The 19,799-nt window shown below is 50.9% G+C and overlaps 7 protein-coding genes across 7 annotated transcripts; 4 read left to right on the plus strand and 3 right to left on the minus strand.

Annotated features, from left to right (window-relative positions):
- Positions 1-1,308: 1,308 nt before the first annotated feature.
- VTJ04DRAFT_4353 (uncharacterized protein) lies at positions 1,309-3,603 on the minus strand (the record flags this gene model as incomplete). The annotated part of the gene is made up of 4 exons (XM_069362354.1): positions 1,309-1,870; positions 1,999-2,168; positions 2,258-2,313; positions 2,379-3,603. The coding sequence occupies 4 exons, from the start codon at positions 3,601-3,603 to the stop codon at positions 1,309-1,311; spliced, it is 2,013 nt and encodes a 670-aa protein (XP_069219309.1).
- Positions 3,604-4,423: 820 nt separating this feature from the next.
- Positions 4,424-7,224, minus strand: VTJ04DRAFT_4354 (uncharacterized protein; the record flags this gene model as incomplete). The annotated part of the gene is made up of 11 exons (XM_069362355.1): positions 4,424-4,569; positions 4,819-4,953; positions 5,005-5,079; positions 5,166-5,379; positions 5,451-5,498; positions 5,556-5,710; positions 5,885-5,980; positions 6,067-6,123; positions 6,192-6,273; positions 6,350-6,373; positions 6,448-7,224. The coding sequence occupies 11 exons, from the start codon at positions 7,222-7,224 to the stop codon at positions 4,424-4,426; spliced, it is 1,809 nt and encodes a 602-aa protein (XP_069219310.1).
- Positions 7,225-8,646: 1,422 nt separating this feature from the next.
- Positions 8,647-9,075, plus strand: VTJ04DRAFT_4355 (uncharacterized protein; the record flags this gene model as incomplete). The annotated part of the gene is made up of 2 exons (XM_069362356.1): positions 8,647-8,964; positions 9,055-9,075. The coding sequence occupies 2 exons, from the start codon at positions 8,647-8,649 to the stop codon at positions 9,073-9,075; spliced, it is 339 nt and encodes a 112-aa protein (XP_069219311.1).
- Positions 9,076-9,587: 512 nt separating this feature from the next.
- VTJ04DRAFT_4356 (uncharacterized protein) lies at positions 9,588-11,629 on the minus strand (the record flags this gene model as incomplete). The annotated part of the gene is made up of 6 exons (XM_069362357.1): positions 9,588-9,691; positions 9,771-9,969; positions 10,057-10,425; positions 10,506-11,090; positions 11,166-11,327; positions 11,396-11,629. 6 exons carry the CDS (start codon positions 11,627-11,629, stop codon positions 9,588-9,590), a joined length of 1,653 nt encoding a protein of 550 aa, XP_069219312.1.
- A 2,367-nt stretch (positions 11,630-13,996) lies between these two features.
- On the plus strand, positions 13,997-14,298 carry VTJ04DRAFT_4357 (uncharacterized protein; the record flags this gene model as incomplete). The annotated part of the gene is made up of 2 exons (XM_069362358.1): positions 13,997-14,081; positions 14,153-14,298. 2 exons carry the CDS (start codon positions 13,997-13,999, stop codon positions 14,296-14,298), a joined length of 231 nt encoding a protein of 76 aa, XP_069219313.1.
- A 2,127-nt stretch (positions 14,299-16,425) lies between these two features.
- On the plus strand, positions 16,426-16,926 carry VTJ04DRAFT_4358 (uncharacterized protein; the record flags this gene model as incomplete). Its single annotated transcript, XM_069362359.1, has 2 exons — positions 16,426-16,569; positions 16,711-16,926. 2 exons carry the CDS (start codon positions 16,426-16,428, stop codon positions 16,924-16,926), a joined length of 360 nt encoding a protein of 119 aa, XP_069219314.1.
- Positions 16,927-17,473: 547 nt separating this feature from the next.
- On the plus strand, positions 17,474-19,377 carry VTJ04DRAFT_4359 (uncharacterized protein; the record flags this gene model as incomplete). The annotated part of the gene is made up of 4 exons (XM_069362360.1): positions 17,474-17,585; positions 17,645-18,329; positions 18,735-19,023; positions 19,291-19,377. The coding sequence occupies 4 exons, from the start codon at positions 17,474-17,476 to the stop codon at positions 19,375-19,377; spliced, it is 1,173 nt and encodes a 390-aa protein (XP_069219315.1).
- Between the last annotated feature and the right edge of the window lie 422 nt (positions 19,378-19,799).

The raw sequence follows: 19,799 nt of genomic DNA on the forward strand, positions 1-19,799 counted from the left end.
TTGGCCTCGGTCTCGCACAGTGGCCATCCCTGAAACTTAACTAGGACATCGGGATGTTGTAGAAAATTGCATTCCATGTCATCACAACGTCATCGCAAAGCTTCCTTTGAAGACGAGTCTTCAACTCAACAGATGGACCACCTTGAGCATATCAAACTTTCGCTCACCATTTTCAAACAAGCCCTGACTTTCCAGCCGCCTTGTCGCCTCCTTGTGAAAATCCGGGGCGCTTCGTTCCGGCCCTGGCTCACCCACAAACCCATGCCAGACAAAAAAAATTTCGCGGGGAAGGTTACCTCACCCCAGCGTTTGATCCCGGCCAACTCCACCGCTGGCCGACGGACACAAGATCGCCAAGTTCGCGGGAGGCGCGCCGATGAGATGGCGGCGCCGAAGTGGATCCACCCGGCCGGGGTTGTCTCACTTCTCGCCGCTCCAGTTCCAGAACGTGCCGGTTGATGTTCCGAGAACGACCAGAGATTTTGTCGATAGGGCGTCGCATCCACCTGCTGTGTGGTAACCACAACACTGAGTTCTGGCAAGTTAACTATCTGAGATTATTGGAGAGCCAACTTTACATGAGCCCGGCCGTGAAGGACGCTCTGCAAATCGGTAAACTCGGCTCCTAATAAAACCACATTGTGACCAGTAGTATCATTTACATAGCAACACCGGACACGCTCTTACCTATCCAGACCAGGACGTTGCCGGAAACGCATTCGTTCACCTTGAAGTGCCGGACCAAATGTTCAGAACGCTGCCCATGAAAATGCCTTTCATCTTCTTACTGGTGTGCTAGCCTACCTACAAGGTTTGAAGGAGCCTGATCAGAATCACCAGGCTTGGCTTTTCGATGTTTACCTCCGTTGAAGCAAAAGCTCGCGAGGGGTTGACAACGTCAGTGAGGGTTGGCTAGTCCCTAAAGGACAACCTCGGGGCGTTTCGTTTCCTTAATGGTGGAAGAGTCCCGTCCTTTAATACTCACCTTGGCGTCGTGAGCTTTCCGGGTTGGTCTGAGTGTATGTTCAGGTCAACAGTTTCTATAACGCTGCTGAATTTGCCCTCACTACTGGAATTTGGTTTCCAAGTCGTCGCCCAAACTCAAGCTTGATGGCTTGGGTGAACATTAAAGAGATACCATCCTCCATCTGCAACGCCAAGGGCTTAAGTCTCCAGCCCAAACAACCTTGAAATGTCCCGAAGTTCAAGAGAGAGTGCCTAGGTTGAAGCGGTATCAGTGAAACCTCAGGGCATGTAACGTATCGTCGACTATGGGATATATCCCCCACACACGACCCCGAGGTCAATTCAGTCGCATGCGACAGCCGCTCGAATATCTTCCCATTCTGATTTATCATCATCATCATCCGCATAATCGCCCTTCCATATCCGCTTTGCCCGGAGCCTCCCTGACTTGTGCATCCTGAGCACGCCCCACCATTCCGGCCGCTCGGTGTCCGAGAACACCCTGTCCCACGCCAATCTCAGAGGCTCTGGCAGCGGCCAGCACCGGTCTGGACTGTGCAGCCACAAGCGCAGGAGATGTCGACATCCACCTTGGCTAAACCCGACTCCCTGATCATCCTCATACCGATCCCTCCGGTGCATCACTGCCCAGTTATTTACGAAGCGGATGTCTCCTGGGTACATGCTATGCTGAATCTCATGTTGGCGACCCAGGGCGTGCAGCGTGTCTAGAGCATCTGCTTGCGCGACCGTCAACGTCGGGATTCCTGGCGTGCGTGCCTTGCCCGTTGGGCTGGTCGCAGCATGCCCGACAAGAGTGCGCCGGGAAAAGTTGAGAGCCACACGGCCGTCCTGGAGCAGGTGTAAGAGTGCGCGCGTGTAGAATTTTGGGTTACGGTTGAAGCTTTGCCATGGGTGTTAGCCCAAGAGCGTTGGTGTTGGATAATAATACAACAGTCAAGGGAGGGAGGGCGGAGGAGGGAGGGCGGTATGGGAAAGAAAGAGGAGGAAGAGAGATGGGGTTCGTAATACGTATCAAATGGCCAGTTAGGCTCGGCAAGGACATGAATGATGTCAGGTCGGGTAGCTGCCAATTCGTTGTAGACAGTCCAGACCGACGCCAGAGCTGGAGTACCACCCCAGCCTCCGCAAGACTTCGTCAAAGTGGCAGTGACATCGCAGACGAGGTCTGTATGGTACGGCTTGAGGAGTGTCAACAATCTGGTTCAACCAGCCAAGACACTGATGTATTACCCCAGCTGGGTGGTGGCTTCAAATCAACTCGACTTACCATATCTACGGCAGCGTTTTCGGAGCGAATATGATCATCGCTGTTTACTACATGAACTAGTTACACCGAGGCGTTAGTCACGGAGGACATCCCAAATGGAAAACACAGCTTGGGCGCATACTTAACATGTGACCCTTCTGATTCTGCTTTCCGCGGACCTCGGCAACATAGCTCGTCAGGCCCAAGTAAACCGTCACCAGGTCAACGTTGTCGTAGGCGTTTACATCTAAACCGCGCAAGATGGCGAAACCGCGACCGTCGTATACATCGTCTTGGATGGCTCGCAGTTTTGCTTGCAGGGATGGCAATGGGAACGAATCCCTATTTGCGTACTTCCCTGCCCATCCAAGAGTCTTGAAGTACTCCAGGGCTGCTGCAATCTCCTCTTTGTCGTCGTCTGTGAGATAATATGTAAAAGCATCCTCGGACGGAAAATCCGAGGCTGTCCAGACAAGAGGGCCTTGGAGGAACTCAGGCCATCCGGGAGGAACAGCCGTGGGTAGGTCGCTAGACGCGAGGTGAGCTTGGGCACGTTTGATGTACTTCCTCTCATCGAAGGCGTAGCTGATGTCGGCGGCTTGCTCCGGCCCCAACGCGGACGAAGACTTATGGTGCTTCTTAGACTTGTGCGACTGCTTCTCCAAATTGTACTTTTTCTGGATACCTGGAGAGTAGTAATCCTCTGAGGTTTCCTGTGGAGCACCCGAGTGAGCTGGGACGTAAGGATCTCGTTGAGCATCAAAATAACCGCTTTCCGTCTCGGCCGTCTGGAGCTCACAGTAGGCGTATCCTTGCTGGGCCCATGCGGAGGAACCGGGTTGAGCTAAATAGTAGTCGTCATCCTTCCCAGTCTCATGGTACGCGGTTTGATCTTGCGACCAGGAGGATGAGGTGTCTTGAGCCGAACCATAGTAGCTCGTTGCCTGGGTCACGTTGTAATCATCTCCATGCTGCGACCAGGAGGATGTAGCAGGCTGGGATTCGTCTGTTTCCTGGGTTGCATCATAGGCATAGTCTTGGTGGCTCCAGGAGGATGTGTAGGCATCTTCAGAATGGCCACCTACGTGGTGGCCCGAAGGATGCGAGTAACCGTAAGGCAAAGATTCGTTGCCATAGTCTTCAGTGGTAGGGTCGTGGTACGGTTGGGCCAGAGTGTATGGATCTGGATCCTGGCCTGAATAGTTGGTATGCTGTATCCGTGGAGTTTGAGAGGCAGAGATGGCTTGCGTGTCTTCCTCCCCGGACGGCGGAAGATATCCCTCGGCCAGAATCGGAAGATTCTCCGATAGTTCGTGGAGTGAGAAAGCCGAGTCTTGGGACGGATCAGAGCGAGAACGTCGGTCCATGGTTATGTGAGGAACAGTGCGATATTCCGAAGGGGGTTGGTTGCATGGATGAGAGTGGGCTTGGCCAAAAGCGAGGTATGGAAGCAAAGATCCGATGTGGTCGTCATGACACAGGTTTGGAGGGAACTGCAATTCTTGAAATAGTCCAAGCTCAGAACACACTTAACTACACAGCACATAGACCACCATTCTGTAGTCCATTAAGGTATGGGAAAAGAGCGCGCGGTTCCTCTCCAGAACTGCCGATAATGCAGAGCGGCGTGTCTCGTGAACTGCCGATAGTCCTAGCCTTCTCTTCGTGCTTGATACTTCGCCAATTCTGGTATAATCCTATGGTTTTGACCGCAGAGCCTCAACTCCTCAGATGCAAGTTACCCCGCTGAGCCGAGCAGTGCGGGAATATGTGAGCTGCATTCTGCACCTTGAAACACAACATACCAATCTGAGCCGCCCAGGCCAACCGTAGCTTGACCCAACCCACCAAGACGGCAATCAACGGCAGCCGCCGTCTGATCCATGATACGTGTCGCTCCAGAACCGACGGCTTGGCATTATGATGCGCAGTAAGTAGCAACTCTACTGCAGAACTCTTGAAGTTGGTGTGGTGGGGTGTCTTGAACTGGGATTCCCCAACTCATCACCGAATTCCTCGATATGGCGTCCTATCCGGAGTGCGATCTGAGTCCAGCTGGAAGTTCGGAACCACGACCTGTCATTCTCAGTGTAATGGGCGTTGAAGCCCAATGCTCAGGATACCTCTATGCCTTCAGCCAGAGATGTCGTTCCATGGCATGACGGTGAGCCACGGACGATGCCATGATCAGCACTTCCCGAGAGTCGGCTTTTCCGAGTGTCTCTTCAAAGCTTCCGTGACGACTTCAGCGATCAACAAGAGGTTTTCTTCATGCAATCGGTGTCCGAGGAGTTGAACAGAGGCGGGAGCGCCGTGGTACATGTCCGGGTCGTCTGCCGATGTGAAAAGCGTGTCAGGAGCGTGAGAAAAGAAACACGAGTAGAATAAAAAGAATAAAAAGAATAAAAAGAATAAAAAGAATAAAAAGAATAAAAAGAATAAAAAGAATAAAAAGAATAAAAAGAATAAAAAGAATAAAAAGAATAAAAAGAATAAAAAGAATAAAAAGAATAAAAAGAATAAAAAGAATAAAAAGAATAAAAAGAATAAAAAGAATAAAAAGGAGGAACGCTGATACGAACAAGCTTCCCAGTTCAATTTGTCCTTTGCAGTTTTTGGAACGTAGCTAGGGTCTGGCTTGTCGATCGAGGAATCTGCGGTGGTAACAGGAATGACCATGGTAGGATTGTCAATGACATTGGCCAGTGCGATGTAATCTGCAACATGTTTAGTACAGTTTTGACTTGTTAAGGGGGACACGAAGTTACCGTAATGGTATAACTTTCCCGGAATCACAGCAGCTGACGGGACGACCGGGAGAATGACGGCATCCACAGGGCGGCCTGAGAGATTGTCAGGTCAGTCTGTGACAAGAAGTCAATAGTCTCCCAGTGGTCAAAATGAAGTCCAATAGTGAATAGTCACACACCAGTTCTCGTTTTGCTGGCCGTCGATTTCCAGTATTGCCGATACTCAAACCTGTACTGGCGGAGATCCAAGACCAGGTTTTCAAGTTCATCAACACGCAAGACACGACCAGGTCCGCTCCCAAATTCCGCTTCCAGTTCTGGAATTAGAGGCTCTCCGGAGAGCTCTAGTTGTTCAAAAACATCGCGATTGCCATTGGACCCGGTGATACCGGCCTATAGAAGGGGTTGATTCTGGAGATCAGCTTATGTACTGGGCCGACAGTCAATATGTCGTGGTGTGTTACATGAATCTCTGCTGCCCTGGAGAGCGGAGGTCCCTCCCAGGCAATCACCTTTAAGTTGTCAGTAAGGCCGTTTTGGGGGAACATCCAAATAGGGAGGGAAACAACCTCGTGACCCATGGAAATGAGAGCATCTTTGACACAATGAAGCGCTCGCGTGATGGGAGGGTGTGGCCGAACTACTCCGTCGAACTCCAAGAAGCCAAAAGACAAATCCGTTTGCCGCTTCAAGTCGGGCTCTCGCCATCCTATGGGCAAGATTGCTGGATCACGAGAACAAAACTCGTCAGAGAGCAGAACTTTCATCGCGTACTTGATGGACGCAAGGGAAGCGCTCATCAAGCCAGGGACCGTGGGGATGATGGTTTGACCGGGGGACAGCACAGGGGGTTAGCCAAGGGGCAACAGAGATGAAGAGTGCGGAAGAACCTGGGAACGAACAGAATTTGCCATGTCGAGTGTAGAGAGCCTTCCAACCGAGGGCTTAATGCTGAAAATGCCATTGAAGGCTGCCGGCATGGAAACGGATCCTCCTAGTTCTCACAATCAACCCCAACGTTAGCCTCCTCGTGGTCCGAAATTGCTGGCTTGATGGACCTGATGGATCATTGTGACATACCAATATCTGTGCCGACTCCGACGGGACTGCCTCTCATGGCTTGGATGGCTCCTTCGCCTGCGATTGTTAAAACCACGCAGTGAGATCAGCTTGTCCTCAGAATCTATGAACCATATATGGCGTACCTCCTGAACTACCACCGGAAGACAGCTTCTGGTGCCTTGGGTTCCAATGGTACCCAAGAATATTGTTGTTTGTCTCACCAAACTTGAAAAAGGCTGGTTAGTTGACTAGTAGTCCTGCGTCCCCTCCGTGATGTAGCCCTGGTCTATTATCGGCGTACCCAAAGAGATTGTACGAGAGTTGTCTGCGACACAATCCAGGTCAGGAATGTCTCGCTTGAACAAGCGATGGCAAGAGAGTGATAAATGCGAGGCGTACTTTGGCAATGATGATGCCACCTCGGGCTTGAATATGGCGAACGAGCTCGCTTTCGGCCTTGTACTTGAGCTTTGCCCTCGGATCCGGTTCCCTGTGCCCCTCGAAGTGATCAATCCATCCAACATAGCCCATGGTTGTGAGCATGCCCTTCACGTGGAACTGGTCTTTCATGGTGATGGGAATACCATGGAGGGGCCCAACAAGACGACCCGTCTTTGCGAACTCTGCATCAAGCTTCCTGGCTGTATCAATTGCTTGTTCAAAGTTGAGTTCAAGCAGGTTTTTGTTCAGCTGGTGGGCAAATGCGGCTCGTTTGCAGAAAGCTGTGACCACGCTCTCGGCTGTCCACTCGCCAGCGGACATCTTGTCGAGCAGGGTTTCGACGTCGGAATGAGTGATGATGCGTTCATTGGCGTCCAAGAGGTCGTCGAGAATATCGCCTGTGATGTCTGTGGCGGAGCGGGCCTTCTGTAACACCTTCTCATCCAGAATCCAGCTGTGGGGGATCTTGGAGAGCGTCCGCCTGCGATGCAAGAATACCGTCGTTTCCCAGCTGTTCTTGTCACCAGTGGAATCCCCCGGAGGAGAACCAACCTCGGAAAACGTGGCCCAGGAATTGCCACAGGAAGGGTTTGTTATGGACTCATCCTTTTCGCACTTGCCCTGGGCCGTTTCTGCGCATGGGAATGATGGTGGGAGATGCCGTGGCAAAGGCTTCCCCGGCGAGGCAACCGGGCCCCATTTGAAAAGACGAGTAAGGAGCGAGATAATGACCATCCCGGTAACTCTGGCGGCCTCACCTCCGGTACGCGGCCGTGGCAATTGAACCTTCCTAGCTAGGTGCACGACTCTCCATCATATACCTCTCAAGCGGTGAGGAGTCTCTGAATGGCTGATGCAACATGGTTTTTGAACAAAGCCAATAAAATCGCTCGATATTCTTTCACCGAAGGTAGGGGTCAGTGCTGTCTGGGTTGGGTATTACAACGCCAACATTTGTCGCCGATTGGAATGTTGTGCACTGTGTATTGGTGTCTTATCTCTTCCCCAACAACGCATCCCAAGCAGGAAATGCGGTCTGTAATTACACGCAAATTGGATTAAAACCGTTGAAGCACCCACGGTTGAGCAAATGATTAGGTACCGCCTTACCTAGTCTGTCAGGATGTTGATTTATGAGTGATGGTCGTCGAGACAGTACAGTATGCGTAATACTCGGTATTAATACCGAGCAAACGGACATGAGACACCACTCCTCCAGATCATCTATGAATTCAGCCAGTCCTGTGATTTCATGTTTCGAAAGTGCTGAAGGCTCGCCTGTCAATTTTCAGCCTCATTTAACATTCTGGGGTGGTGCTTTTGCAAGATTCTCTCGCATAGGGCACTGGGAAGACAGAAATGATTCACTCTTCGATGTTCAGAGGTATTTTCAGTTAATAGCCCTTCGAACGGCAGCCTCAATCACCAGGCAGCCAACCAAAGATATTTAATTTTCGGAGTCCGGTAAGAGGCATTGAGATTCAACAAGGTGAGAATCCAATCATAGGACATTTTAAAGCGCGACCGAGAACAACGCGGGACTTTCCACTCGTGGCCGCTTGACGTATATCATGACAATAGCCCATCGAGTCCTCTTCTTCCAGCAAACCCCAACGAACTGAGCACCAACAACCATTCTCTTTACTCTGTTCCGGTCGAGCCACTATGATACCCCCCAATCAGATATCTCACAAATCCTGACCGATGGCAGCATCATGAACTGCTTCGAAACGCCCAAACTTCCGGAACAGCCTAACTTAGGACAACCCCATTATTTATATAAAGTCGTCAGCACTGATGCCGGCACTGAAGTGGGATTACTCTTGTGCTATCGCCCCCAGACTCGAAACCAACAAAAGATTAACACCACCAACTCAACAACCAAGTTCTCTTTCGGTGTTGTTATTATTGCATTACTGTATTATCATATGATTGAACAGTTTTGCTATCTCCTTACGTCCACCGTATCCAAGTGACACCCACGGGCCATAATAGAATCCAACCCACCTTCCTTGCCACACTCATGGCATCGACGCACCCCCCTCTGCAACTGCGCCCCCAAACACTTACACATGGCGGCAAACGGCGGGATGGGAAGACGAAACACCGCGTCACGAAGCAAGAGTTTGGTCAGATACTGCCCTATTTATCCTCTCAATGCTCAATATTATTAACATGTTGTCCACGGTCCACGGAACAACAGATAATACCGAGTCCATCGTGTGTCAGGCCGATGCTTCTGCCGCCAACATTAACGATCTAGTAGACTGCGGCTTTTGGCCAGACGGCGACTATGTGAGCCCCGCGCCGTCCTTCGTCAAGGAATCTGCGGATCATCTGCTCAATGAAGTGGGATCTTGGGCTGCCTGTTGCCCTGAAGAGCAGAAAGATTGTGCTGAGGCGAGGGAACTGAGGATAGAGGATGAGACAGGCCTCTACTATTATCATCCCGATCATCAACCGTGTCCTAACAAGGTATGTCATACCTGTGTCTTAATTGGACTTCACATTAGAAATGCCGTGCAGAGGTTCCACAAGAGAAGACAGATCATTAACATATTGCAGGGAAAGCAACGAGAGGACTAGAAACTTATTCAACGTAAAGAAGTTGGGGAGAGCGTTACATACAGGTTTGGAGATGCTACTATCTATTTACGAGGGGCACTTCCAACTGACAGCATACGCCGGATTGCTTTGCTTGTTACATATTACTTCTATGGATAGATTTTGCTCTTTACGCGGAGGTAAATTGAGCGTTCGGATGTTTTTGGTGAGAGAAAGTGTCCTGTAATTATGATGCGGACCTTAGATTTGTGACAAAGAAACAAGAATAACAACTAGCCTGGGGGTTGAGGACCCAGCTGATTCAGAAACATTTGGGCAAGTCACGCCTATTCAGCCTATAGCGGACGATGGCAATTATCACTCATTCATATTGAACATTTACATGACCGAGAGAGTCTGGTTCTTTTAGGACAAGCAGAGGAAACATATCGGGTGCGCCATGGTTGGAAAACAATGATTATGTCTTCCTCGACCAAGCCTACAATACAATTCCCAGGTACCAACCTAGCCCATTTCGCTCATCCCCCCCGGCCTCAACTGATTTCGAGCTTTTTCCAGTTGTACTCGTACAGTTGTGACAGCCAGCAGAAATCGTGCGCATACTCTCGACGGCTTCTCACCGCTGCCCATTGCTGACCTGAAGTGAGAGATAGAGATGGTGGGTTAGCCTTTAACACGTGGAATGATGATCTAGGAAACGGCAGTGCAGTACTCACGATGGTTTGATATGAAGGTAACGGTGTATTTGAGAAACTTGATTTGATCGGAACTCAAGCCAGCCAGTGATAACTCGTTCGTTCTGTCTTCTTGTGCAAGGCGAAACGCCAGACTCGCTTTTGTCTTGTGGAAATGAAGCAAAAGGGAGTTGGCACCATGCATCAGTTTATAGATGGCACCTCGGTTGGCAAACGTGTCCTGCCAGTCCCTCTTAGCTCACCAATTCATAGATCTAAGTCGCGTCTGGTAGGGTCCAACAGCTGTTCATGAACATACAAGACGTACCTGCAGGTGGACCAGTGAGGCGTATTCCATGTCCCTCCTCGTCAGCATCGAGCAGCTATGAAGCAAGAGGAACATCGCCAGGTAGATGGTGTACCAATGTTCCCTTTTCCCGGCCCAGATCAGAGCGTCTAATTTCCGAAGAACACGCTCGCTATGCTGGGGAAGGAAACACGAGTAATAGATACACTCGAGTTGGGCGAGTAACACGGGGGATGGTGGCACACTTCCGTAGAACGGACTGCTGGGATCTGTGACCACCTTACCACCAATTTGTTCTGCACCTTGAACAATTCTGTCCGGGTACGAAGTCAGCCTGCAGTAGATCCAAAGCCTGAAGGCATCAGTGAGGGTGTCTTTTTCTTCTTTTGACTGATACAGTGGCTCGATATTAGCAACCCTGGATTGACATTTGTTTGAGTTGGCCAGAAGGAATCAGCAGTCTAACGTACCATATCATCACGCTCTGGATTTGCATGCCGGAAGGCTTCCAAATAAGTCTCCCAGAGGAGTGTCTGCTCTCCAGTGGACTCCCCAAAAAGGCCCTTTATGTAGAGTGCAGCGTATTTGTCGATACTCTTCTCAATGGCTTCTTTTGCCTGCAGCATGTCGGCAATCGCATAGGGAGGAGTAGGCCAGCACACTATTTGGCCGGAGCCATTGGTCCAGACCTCTTGAAGCATGTCGCCGTGCTTGGGAATAAACCGCCTGACTTTAAGCTCGAAAGGGGCGTCCGCAATGGTAAGGCTGATCTTTATGGAGTAAATCCTGTCGTCCGCCCAGCTGTCGATGTCTTCCAGACACATGGTGTTGTACCTCTGGGTGAACAGGTGGAAAGGGCGGTCTTGTTCCCGGAACAGAGAAGCCTCGATCAGGCGTGAATACGGCACGCATAGCTGTTCGTGAAGTCTGACTATACTCCGCGATGGCATACCGGGAGGCGGTGGTCGATGGCGCTTGTTGTCTTTGCACGGGCGGACACATTCTAAGCCGAGGTCGAAACATGTTTGGCATGGTCCATTGGTGGTTAATGGGCACTGCAAATCGTCAACATTAGCATACTACGAACTGAAAAAAAGGGTAAATAACAATGGAATGCCCGTTTACAGTACCGTCATCTTCTTCTTTTTGCATCTTTGACAGGCCCCTAATTGTCGCGTGGCGGCGGCTTTTGCCCTCGCCTCCGGGTTGAGAGGCCCATGCCGACCCCTATGAGGGCTCCCTGAGCTGGATGTCTGGGATTGACATGTTTGTGGTTTGGGCCCTCGTCTTATCTGTGAAGGATACGTTATCAATTAGGCCTGCTCGCTTAATGTGAGTACATGAAGTCTGAAGAACCTACACGAGGTATGAGTTCGACTGATTGAGGCGGCCTTCGAGGTGCCTTGGGCTTCCCACTATTGTTAGGACAAAACGCCGCCTCACCTATGCACTGTCCAAACAAATCCGGTGATAGTGACACGGTTTGCGAACTTTCCCACGACCCGGTGTCCGAGTTGTCGGAAACCTCTTGAAGTTCTGGGTAAGAGGACTCGTCGAAGTGATCATCCTCTTTGAGTCGCAAGGGCGGAGACATTGGCAAACCGAGATAATAGTGTTGTTTCTGGGCCTGTTGGCCCCGACTCCCAGATGTCCAGGGTAGTAGAGGGGACGAATAGAATCCCTCTTCATTCATCGGTATCCAGCCACAGATGCAGTGACGAATCGGGGGGGAAATGCCTCAAAATCAATGTTCACAAGGGGAGTTGTTTGTGATCGCTGCCAACCAGAGATGAAAGGGATCCCGGTTTCGAGATGTCAGAGAAATGACACAGCGTTGAGCGATATAATAAGTCCAGGGTACCTGCTAATACCCTACCAGCCATGCATCTGTTGGGACTTGTCCCAGGGAATGCACGGTAGATTGGCAGGTAGGTACTCGCGGCACTTCACGCCAAGTAAGGGACTTGGTAACGGTGGCAAGGAGAAGACACAGGGGGAAGGAGCCAGATTTATCGACGGTGGCACGGAATATGCAACATCCGCCAGCCAGGAACGCTTAAGGGTCTGTGACGAGGCTCTCCACCTGCACCAGGCTGGCCCCCAAGCCGCTGCAAGTCATCCAGCCCTTAGCCAATTGGAATTGGCCAAACGCACTCACCGATGGCGCCGAAAGGGCCATATCTGCATGTTTGGTTCAGTAAGAGTCGAGCACAAGCTCCGTGGGAGGGCTTGGGTTTTGATTAATGAAATAATAGGCCAGAATAGCAGGGTCGAGGAAGCCTCTTGGGAGTTTGTACATACCAAGTACCAATAATTATAGGGAGCCAGCAACATAGAGGCAAGTTCTGGATTCAATTCCCTGGCCTTTGATATCGTCAAATAGATGTGTAGGTGCTCAGACCATGTCCCCGAATTCCTGGAAGTGGAAGGATTGGGTTGGAAGTAATTTTGGAATCGACCAAATTTTCACAATAATGTCTCCGTCATGACATTCTATAATAGCTGTCGAACGAGACATAGTGTGATATCCAAGAGAGCGAGCCCAGAACAGGTGCATTGAGACAGATGCCTTGGTGCGCGCCCTACCTGGTTCGAGCGATAGTCAGGCGTCCATCCACGCAGCGGTAGATCTTGGGTGAGATCTGTGGGATGAACAAGAACTATTACCGCCCAAAATAACACATTTTCACATGAAGCTGCCAGTTGAATAATAACCGTCCTGCGCTGACAGACGGGCTATCAGGAGTAACAACGTACCCAAGCCTCAAGCAATGATGTCGAAGGTCCTCGAAGTCAAGAGCTATTAGTAAGACTGTATGTGCATATTCTGAATGACGGAGTTCCGTATCACGCCATAATACATAGCGCACGTTGACCGAAGAGGCTGCAAGCAATAGCGGCGGACTAAAAGGTCTTCCCAATCAGATACGTGATTTTTTTGTCACCGGCAACTAAGTTTAGAGTCGCGTTGCAGAAAAGGTACCGAGGTTGTAGATCAAAGATGGAGGCGGGGCCATTTATTTACCTATGACGCGGTCCGCGCTCCACAAGGCACCCCTCCTGCATGCTGATGCATACAAACTGTCCGAAAGTACGAAGAACCATACGACTGTCTTGCTCTTCATGCCAATAGACAAACATTCAATCATATTACCATACTGGTGTTCAATCCGTTGCAACAAGGCTGCAAGCCATCCCTCATACGGACCAACACGCCAGGATAAATTCAACGAGATTCTGGTATTCTCGGATAATTAATCCAATACTCCTTGAGCCCAGCCTACCTCAACGACACGTAATGACCGTCGAGTAGGTCAACTTAGGACTTGATGATCTTCGAGTAAGTCCAAAGCGACGCCCAGTTTTGCATGGACTAGCGCTTCATTCACGAACCCTCGCTATTATCCTCCCCCGAGATGTTCGATAGATCTTGACTGATCTGTTGTGTTTCGGCCACACTTCAATCCACATCCCAAAATTCCAGAGGTGGAAAACGCAGCAAGACCCCCTAGGATGCGGGGACCTCATCAAGATGCACTTCCTCGGAAACATTCATCACCTCTCTCTTCTTTGTTCCCCTCCAAGTAGGCTGCCAATTCAAGTCATAGAGCTGGGAAACCCAAAAGAACGGGCTGTAATTGACATTTGCGAGCCGCCCCATCGTCCAATGATCTTCTAGACACAAGGTTAGCTACGGGTCACACATTCTTGCCAGAGGCAAATAACCTACGATTCAGTCTGACCAGGCGCTCAGCTTCTATGAGGAACTTGATATCCTCTAATTCCAACCCAAGAGCGGCGAGCTCCTGTCACCTACCCCCCTGTGTTAAGCGAAATGGCATGCTTCCCGGGGTTGTGTGGTGGAAAAACATCAAGAGGGTTTCCGCGACGTGGCTCGTCTCTTCAACAATCGCACTGATATCCAACTCTTTTGGTAGACCTAACGTGGTATTCGCCATCGATGCATAGAAGGAATGCCAGGAAGAAACCCAAGAAGCGATGTCATGAATCCCCTGGACTGTCAACAGCAGGAAAAGCAAAGCGAGGTAAATGGTCCACCAGCTTGGTGTAATTATAGACTAGTCACCACATCCTTGCTGACTGGCGTGCGAAGTAGATGCAGAAGACGTGTTGGAGCTGGAAGAACAGACATGGTTGAAAGCCAATATCGTAACTCTCCCCGTTGTCACCCTGGAAGTGGCCACAAATGACAAACGGTGCTCGGACCATCATGTCCCAAAGAGCCCACGCATCGTCAAGTAGCCGCTTCTCTCTTCCGGTCTGTCTCCCAGAGTATTGAATGAGCAAATTAATAATAGCTCGGTCTTGATGATGATACGAGGCAGGGTTTTCTCCTGAGATATTAAGTATGTGTGGACATACCTTCATTCACTGAAGGCAATGGAATGCCTCACTGGATATCTGGATGAGAGGTTCCTCGTAGGTCCGTCTTATCAGGAGAGGGTCAAGCATTTCGTTCGTTGCGCTTTGCTTACGAATCGCCGTTTCTGCTTCTTTCATGTTGACCATAGCCCACTGCGTTTCCATGATCCCACCGTTAGATTGATGGAGAGGTGCGAGCTGCATTTCGAACCGAAAAGCACCGAAGACCAGAGTGAATGTCAAGGGGTCGACAGTGTGGTCTGTCCAGTTAAGAAAGCCCATCGAGTCCGTCATCCATTTCGGTGGCAACAAAGTGAAGGGGCAGTCTATCCGGCGAAACAGGGGTAATCTTTGAAGTAACGTCATCTCTCGTATTTGCGGACACAGCTTTCTCATGGTCCATCGAATCCAAATCTGCCTGGGATACATTGAACAGTTCCCAGACTTTATTAGTGTTACACGTCGGAGACGCTATATAGGGTGCACTGACTAGTGGCACCATCAACGGATTCGTTTTTGGTGTCATAATGTGTGTAAGGGATCAAATTCAAAGTATTGAACTCCAGCTTCGGCAGGCCAAGCTGTCAATTCAGGGGGTGTCCACAAGATTGGGCAGGGGCTTTCAACATTATGCTGCGGGCCGTATAAAAGCAACCGCCGAGCCCATAGTGTCTCAATATTCCAGCCAGGATCAGGTAACGCCGTCGTCGCTGCCAACTTTTGCTCTGGCTCGGTTTGGTGAATTGCCGTGGTCGGTATCAAGTTCATTGAAGAGGTCTTGTTCATAAGCATGGACTTTCCGCCAAAACCTTTGTTTCTCTGAGCCCACAGCTCCGTGTCTTCACAACAACCATCTTCGTTTGCAATCTCAAAAGCCAAGCGCTCCGGGCTGAGTGGTGCGGGAGCAGAGAAACGGCCTGTGAGATCCTCAGCCATGGGTGAACGATGAGGTGAGATTCAGGGACTCTCAAAGAAAGGTCTTAAATAATATTTCAACAGCCAGTGGTAGTGAAATAAATTGACCAATGTCCATGACATTCCATCGACCCAGACTCTAACGTTCTTAATGTCAGAGTGACAGAAGCCCAGACTCCGAATGTCTCGAGATCATGGAGCACTGGCACGTTTTGTGTCCCTTGATAGGAGCGTTCTTTATATCGTCTGGTCCTTAATTGGTCTTGTGATGATCACTGCAGGTATCCGTATGGTTCCGATTCCGACGGGACGGATGCCTGCAGATTAAATACAAACGTGGGGGGCCAAAGACTACGGTGAGAGTCTTCGCTGCGGACTTTGCTTTCCGTTTTCTTTTGCTTCAACGGCATGTTATCTGGTGGCTTGATCTCGGGGAGTGAACTGGTAAACCGAGTGGTTCTGGACCTGGAAAGACAACATATCCTAGCGCGGGATCGACATTCCATTGCTGTTGTGGTATGCTTCTCAACGCAGTCGATCGAGTTGCGGTTGCACAACGTCTTTGGCGGCCAATAAACCACGCCGGCTTGTCGACAGACGTTTACCTGTGTAGCAGCAAGCGCAATGTATTCGCCCTGGTATCTGATAGGTATTTGTCTCGCTGCCGGTCGGCAACCTCCCTTCCAAGCAGTACTTTCAGGGGCTTGAGAGATTCACACAAATGAGCGGCTTGTTATGCTCGTCTGTTTTGCAACGCCTTTGCCATATTGACTTGAAGGAGGCTACTTCAGGGAATGTTAATGACACTTCGCGTGACGAGCACTGCACCTCAACCCGTTGTACACCGTGTTATTGACACGCAGGATAAGCCTGGCCTCGATTCCATGAGTCTGTCCCGTCGATCCAACACCACTAGGCCTTAGAGTCCGTTTGGACATGACGTCATTTAAAATGATGACTCGAGGTTGACATACTCCCGCTCTGATCGCTTTCCTTCCAATGCCAAACACACGACGAAACTGGAACAATATTCAATCCAAGAAACACTTGAGAAACACGGGCATTTGAACCAGGTGAAGAACATTAGCCAGCATGTCGGCCTCCAATAACCCACAGAACCCTCAAAACACCCAAACCCCTCAGAATCCCCAGAACCCGGAGGGGCAACCGAGGCAACCTGAGCAACAACCCGGCCTTTTGGCAGGCCATGCTGAATGGATCAAGGGCGCGGCTGAGGTGAGCCCATCAGTCACTTGAGGCCGTGACATCTTTTCTTCATTTCAATGTCCAATCGGCGAGTTGGACTTCTCTCCACCTCCTCCATCCCTCCACAGCCTGCCTTACCGCTTTAATAATCTCACTCTCACCTTTCCATAGAGCGCGATCGGAAGCATCACCGGATCCCGCAGTTGGCGTGAAGCTGGCGATCAGGAGAAGGCTCATGCTCGGGCCTCTCTTCAGGCTGCTGTCGAGCATCGCGACCCGGCCAAGAGCGGGTATGGCCGGGCGGAAGAGATTGCGGGCCGTCTGACCGGCTGCGAAGGCATGCGTCACGAGGGCGCGGCCAGTCGGTCGAAGCCGAGAACTGATTAGGTTGCTGATGAGCGCAGTCCAAGGTTGTGGTGGGGTTTGACGGCAAAGCCGTCTGGGGAGAAGGTATTGAGGGATTGAAAGAGATTTGAACCTGAAGTAGGGCTGGAGGCAAAGTGGGAAGTTTGGCTTGACCATCAGAAGTTCAGGAATGTCAGTACTAAAGCAAAAGGTTGAACCCGTCAAGGGGTACGTGTGATGGAAAAGCCGCGTCTTATGTCGAGAATCGAGCGGTTTGTTGTTCTTGGTCCCGGCTTCCCTTCGTGTTGTGAATCACATCTGACTGGCTTGGAAACACCCCTGATATTGAAGAAGGAGAGAAGCCCGGGTTGACTGCCTTGTTCTTTCCCACCATCTTACCTATCTCTGGTGTCAAAAGCTGCTCTTCCGGATCTTCAAAGCTTTTGTCGTGCCCGATCTTATCGAGTATTACCAAGCTCAGCGAATCACTCCAGTCAGCGACTCTCTTCACCTCTGGTCATCTGTCATCTCCCTCACCAAGTATCCCTAGCGTATTGGCGTGTTCAGCGCAGTACAGCATTGTCATACCATGCCCCGGATCAAGGCTCCCTGCAGCATTTGTGGAAATCTCATTGCCGACTGGCAAGCCCAGGGGCCCTTTGACGGCGATCCGTGGCCGTGGAGGAATTTGTTCCGTGGATGTAAGGATAATATGATCTTCCGACTCAGCGTTGGGTGAGTTTGCTAATCTCTGACACAGTGTATTCCGACGAGGATGGAAACATCACTTTGACGGGTTATGGGTGGTACTCAGAAATTGGACCAAGCGCAGGATGCTTTATTGCGTCTCCTGACCCCGAGGATCATGACACTCCCGACGGTCATGCAGACGACGACACTCCACATGCATATCAATTCGGCGTCGCAGAGCAACCAAGAATCAACGGACGGCATGGCTTCGTGTTCCATATTTCTTGCTGGGGCGCCCTTGAGGAAGCCACCGACTGCGAGGCATCCATATGGAGGAAATTGTTCACCCTCCTCACCAAGATCCCCATGCCGGCTGGGCTTGGATCCTTGGCAGATGAGGAGTACGGTCTAGAGAAGGTTCACCTCAGAGTGCACGGCGGCTCCGTGACCCAGCAGCAATTGACAGAGCTCGCTGCGCTTCAGCAGCAATGCCCGCTCTTCGAAACCAACCTTGACTGGGTTCTCAGGGAAGATGCCCAAGACCCTCCTGACCCGGATCACAGGTCGCAGAACGGGGATCGACCCGAGTGTTCGCAGTCCGAAGTGAAGACTTCAGATCCATTCGCCACAAAACGTCCGTTGGAGTTGCTTGAGAAGATTGCCAACCTTCTGCCCACATCAGATGCCTTGAACCTCCGTCTCGCATCGCGAGCGTTCTGTTTTGTCTTCGACTCCCAGCACTTTTGGGCTTCCAGGTTTGCTTTAAGGAGCGGCCCCCGAGCCTGGTTCTTGGAGGTCTCGAAACAGAGCCGGCATGTATTCCCGCACGATTGGCGATGGCTGTACCGCCGGACTGTACACAAAAGGATGTTACCGGAATACTGGAACAGGAAACGGGTGTGGGCGTTGGTCTGTGGCTTGCTAGAACTCTTCGACGCCTGCCCCGACCCGGACAGAATCCCTCCTGGGACGGCGGTGATGTGGACGCCGCATCCAACGTTAATATTTCCGCCTACCCCTTCGGCTCCATTGCCAGGATTACCTTCGACATCGGGACAACAAACGACAAACTCCGATACGCATATGTCAGCACAGCCACTGCAGGAATCGTCCGCCCCAGGGCCAGAAACGGTGGAACAAACCGTTGATCTAAGCACCAGCTCGCAATCCTCGACCACTAACCCTGTATCATCTGCACTAGAGGTTGACCCCTCTCAGTCTCGATCCCCTCCAGGACTCGTCTTCGATACCGGCGTACCCGCAATCCTGACCCAGACCATCACAATCCCGCGCAATCTGGCAAGCATCACCGTGTGCAAAGCGGTCTCAACCAACTACTACCCATGCGACATCTCCGGCCTGGCATTTACCACCACCGACGGAAAGACCATCCGCCTGGGCTACCACACTTGCGGTCTCGAGCAGATGGTTGAGGTGACGGACATCTGGGTAATCATCACACACTTGAGGCATGAGGACAGGGGGGCCTTAGGAATATTCCGCAGCATTCAAGCCCTGATGTTCTTGACAGGGCCGTCAGGGTCACCACGTGCCACAGAATGGATTGGGTAGAACCCTGGTGATCAGCCGGCACCGCAAATTGAGGTAGCGACGAGCACTCCACCGGGAAAGAGGATCACGAAACTTACGGTGGGGTGGAATGTGAGTCTTCAAGCTCAGAGTACTCAGAGAGAAGTATGCTGACTTGCCTTGCAGGCGTACAAATTGGTTAGTCTTGCAGCGCATGCTGAGGAGGATGAGGACAATGGTCGCGGTGACCAACCTGGGCATCACCACGGTTGAAGGGAAGGAAATCGGGAGATTTCAGGGTTCAAGATGCTGGAAAACATGTAAAAACTGTTTACCTGAGGTGCTGAAGACAGCGAAGACAGTCATGTCTACGAAGCAGCTTCTACATGTCAATAACAACTGATTGCCCGCCGTTAGCCGTGTGTTGCCGGTCTCGACTTGGGATCTTGATCAGGTCAGCAAGCACTCAGCACCGACTGGCAAACCGATTTCCGAATTCCTGAAATGAAGTGATAGGCACAAAACAGAACATAAATGGCCTACGCATATTGCCCCATGTGGAATGAGGTCAACACCTAGTTGGAATCGCGCTCATCACTGATGGTGACGAAAAGGGGTTGGGCGGAACCAAACAAAAGGGGCCGCTGGATGGGTAGCTCGGGTGGGACCCGCAAACTAGGAACTGGGAACATAAG

Source organism: Mycothermus thermophilus, assembly GCF_041956435.1.
Source record: "Mycothermus thermophilus strain CBS 625.91 unplaced genomic scaffold VTJ04scaffold_3, whole genome shotgun sequence".
Taxonomy (NCBI): domain Eukaryota; kingdom Fungi; phylum Ascomycota; class Sordariomycetes; order Sordariales; family Chaetomiaceae; genus Mycothermus; species Mycothermus thermophilus.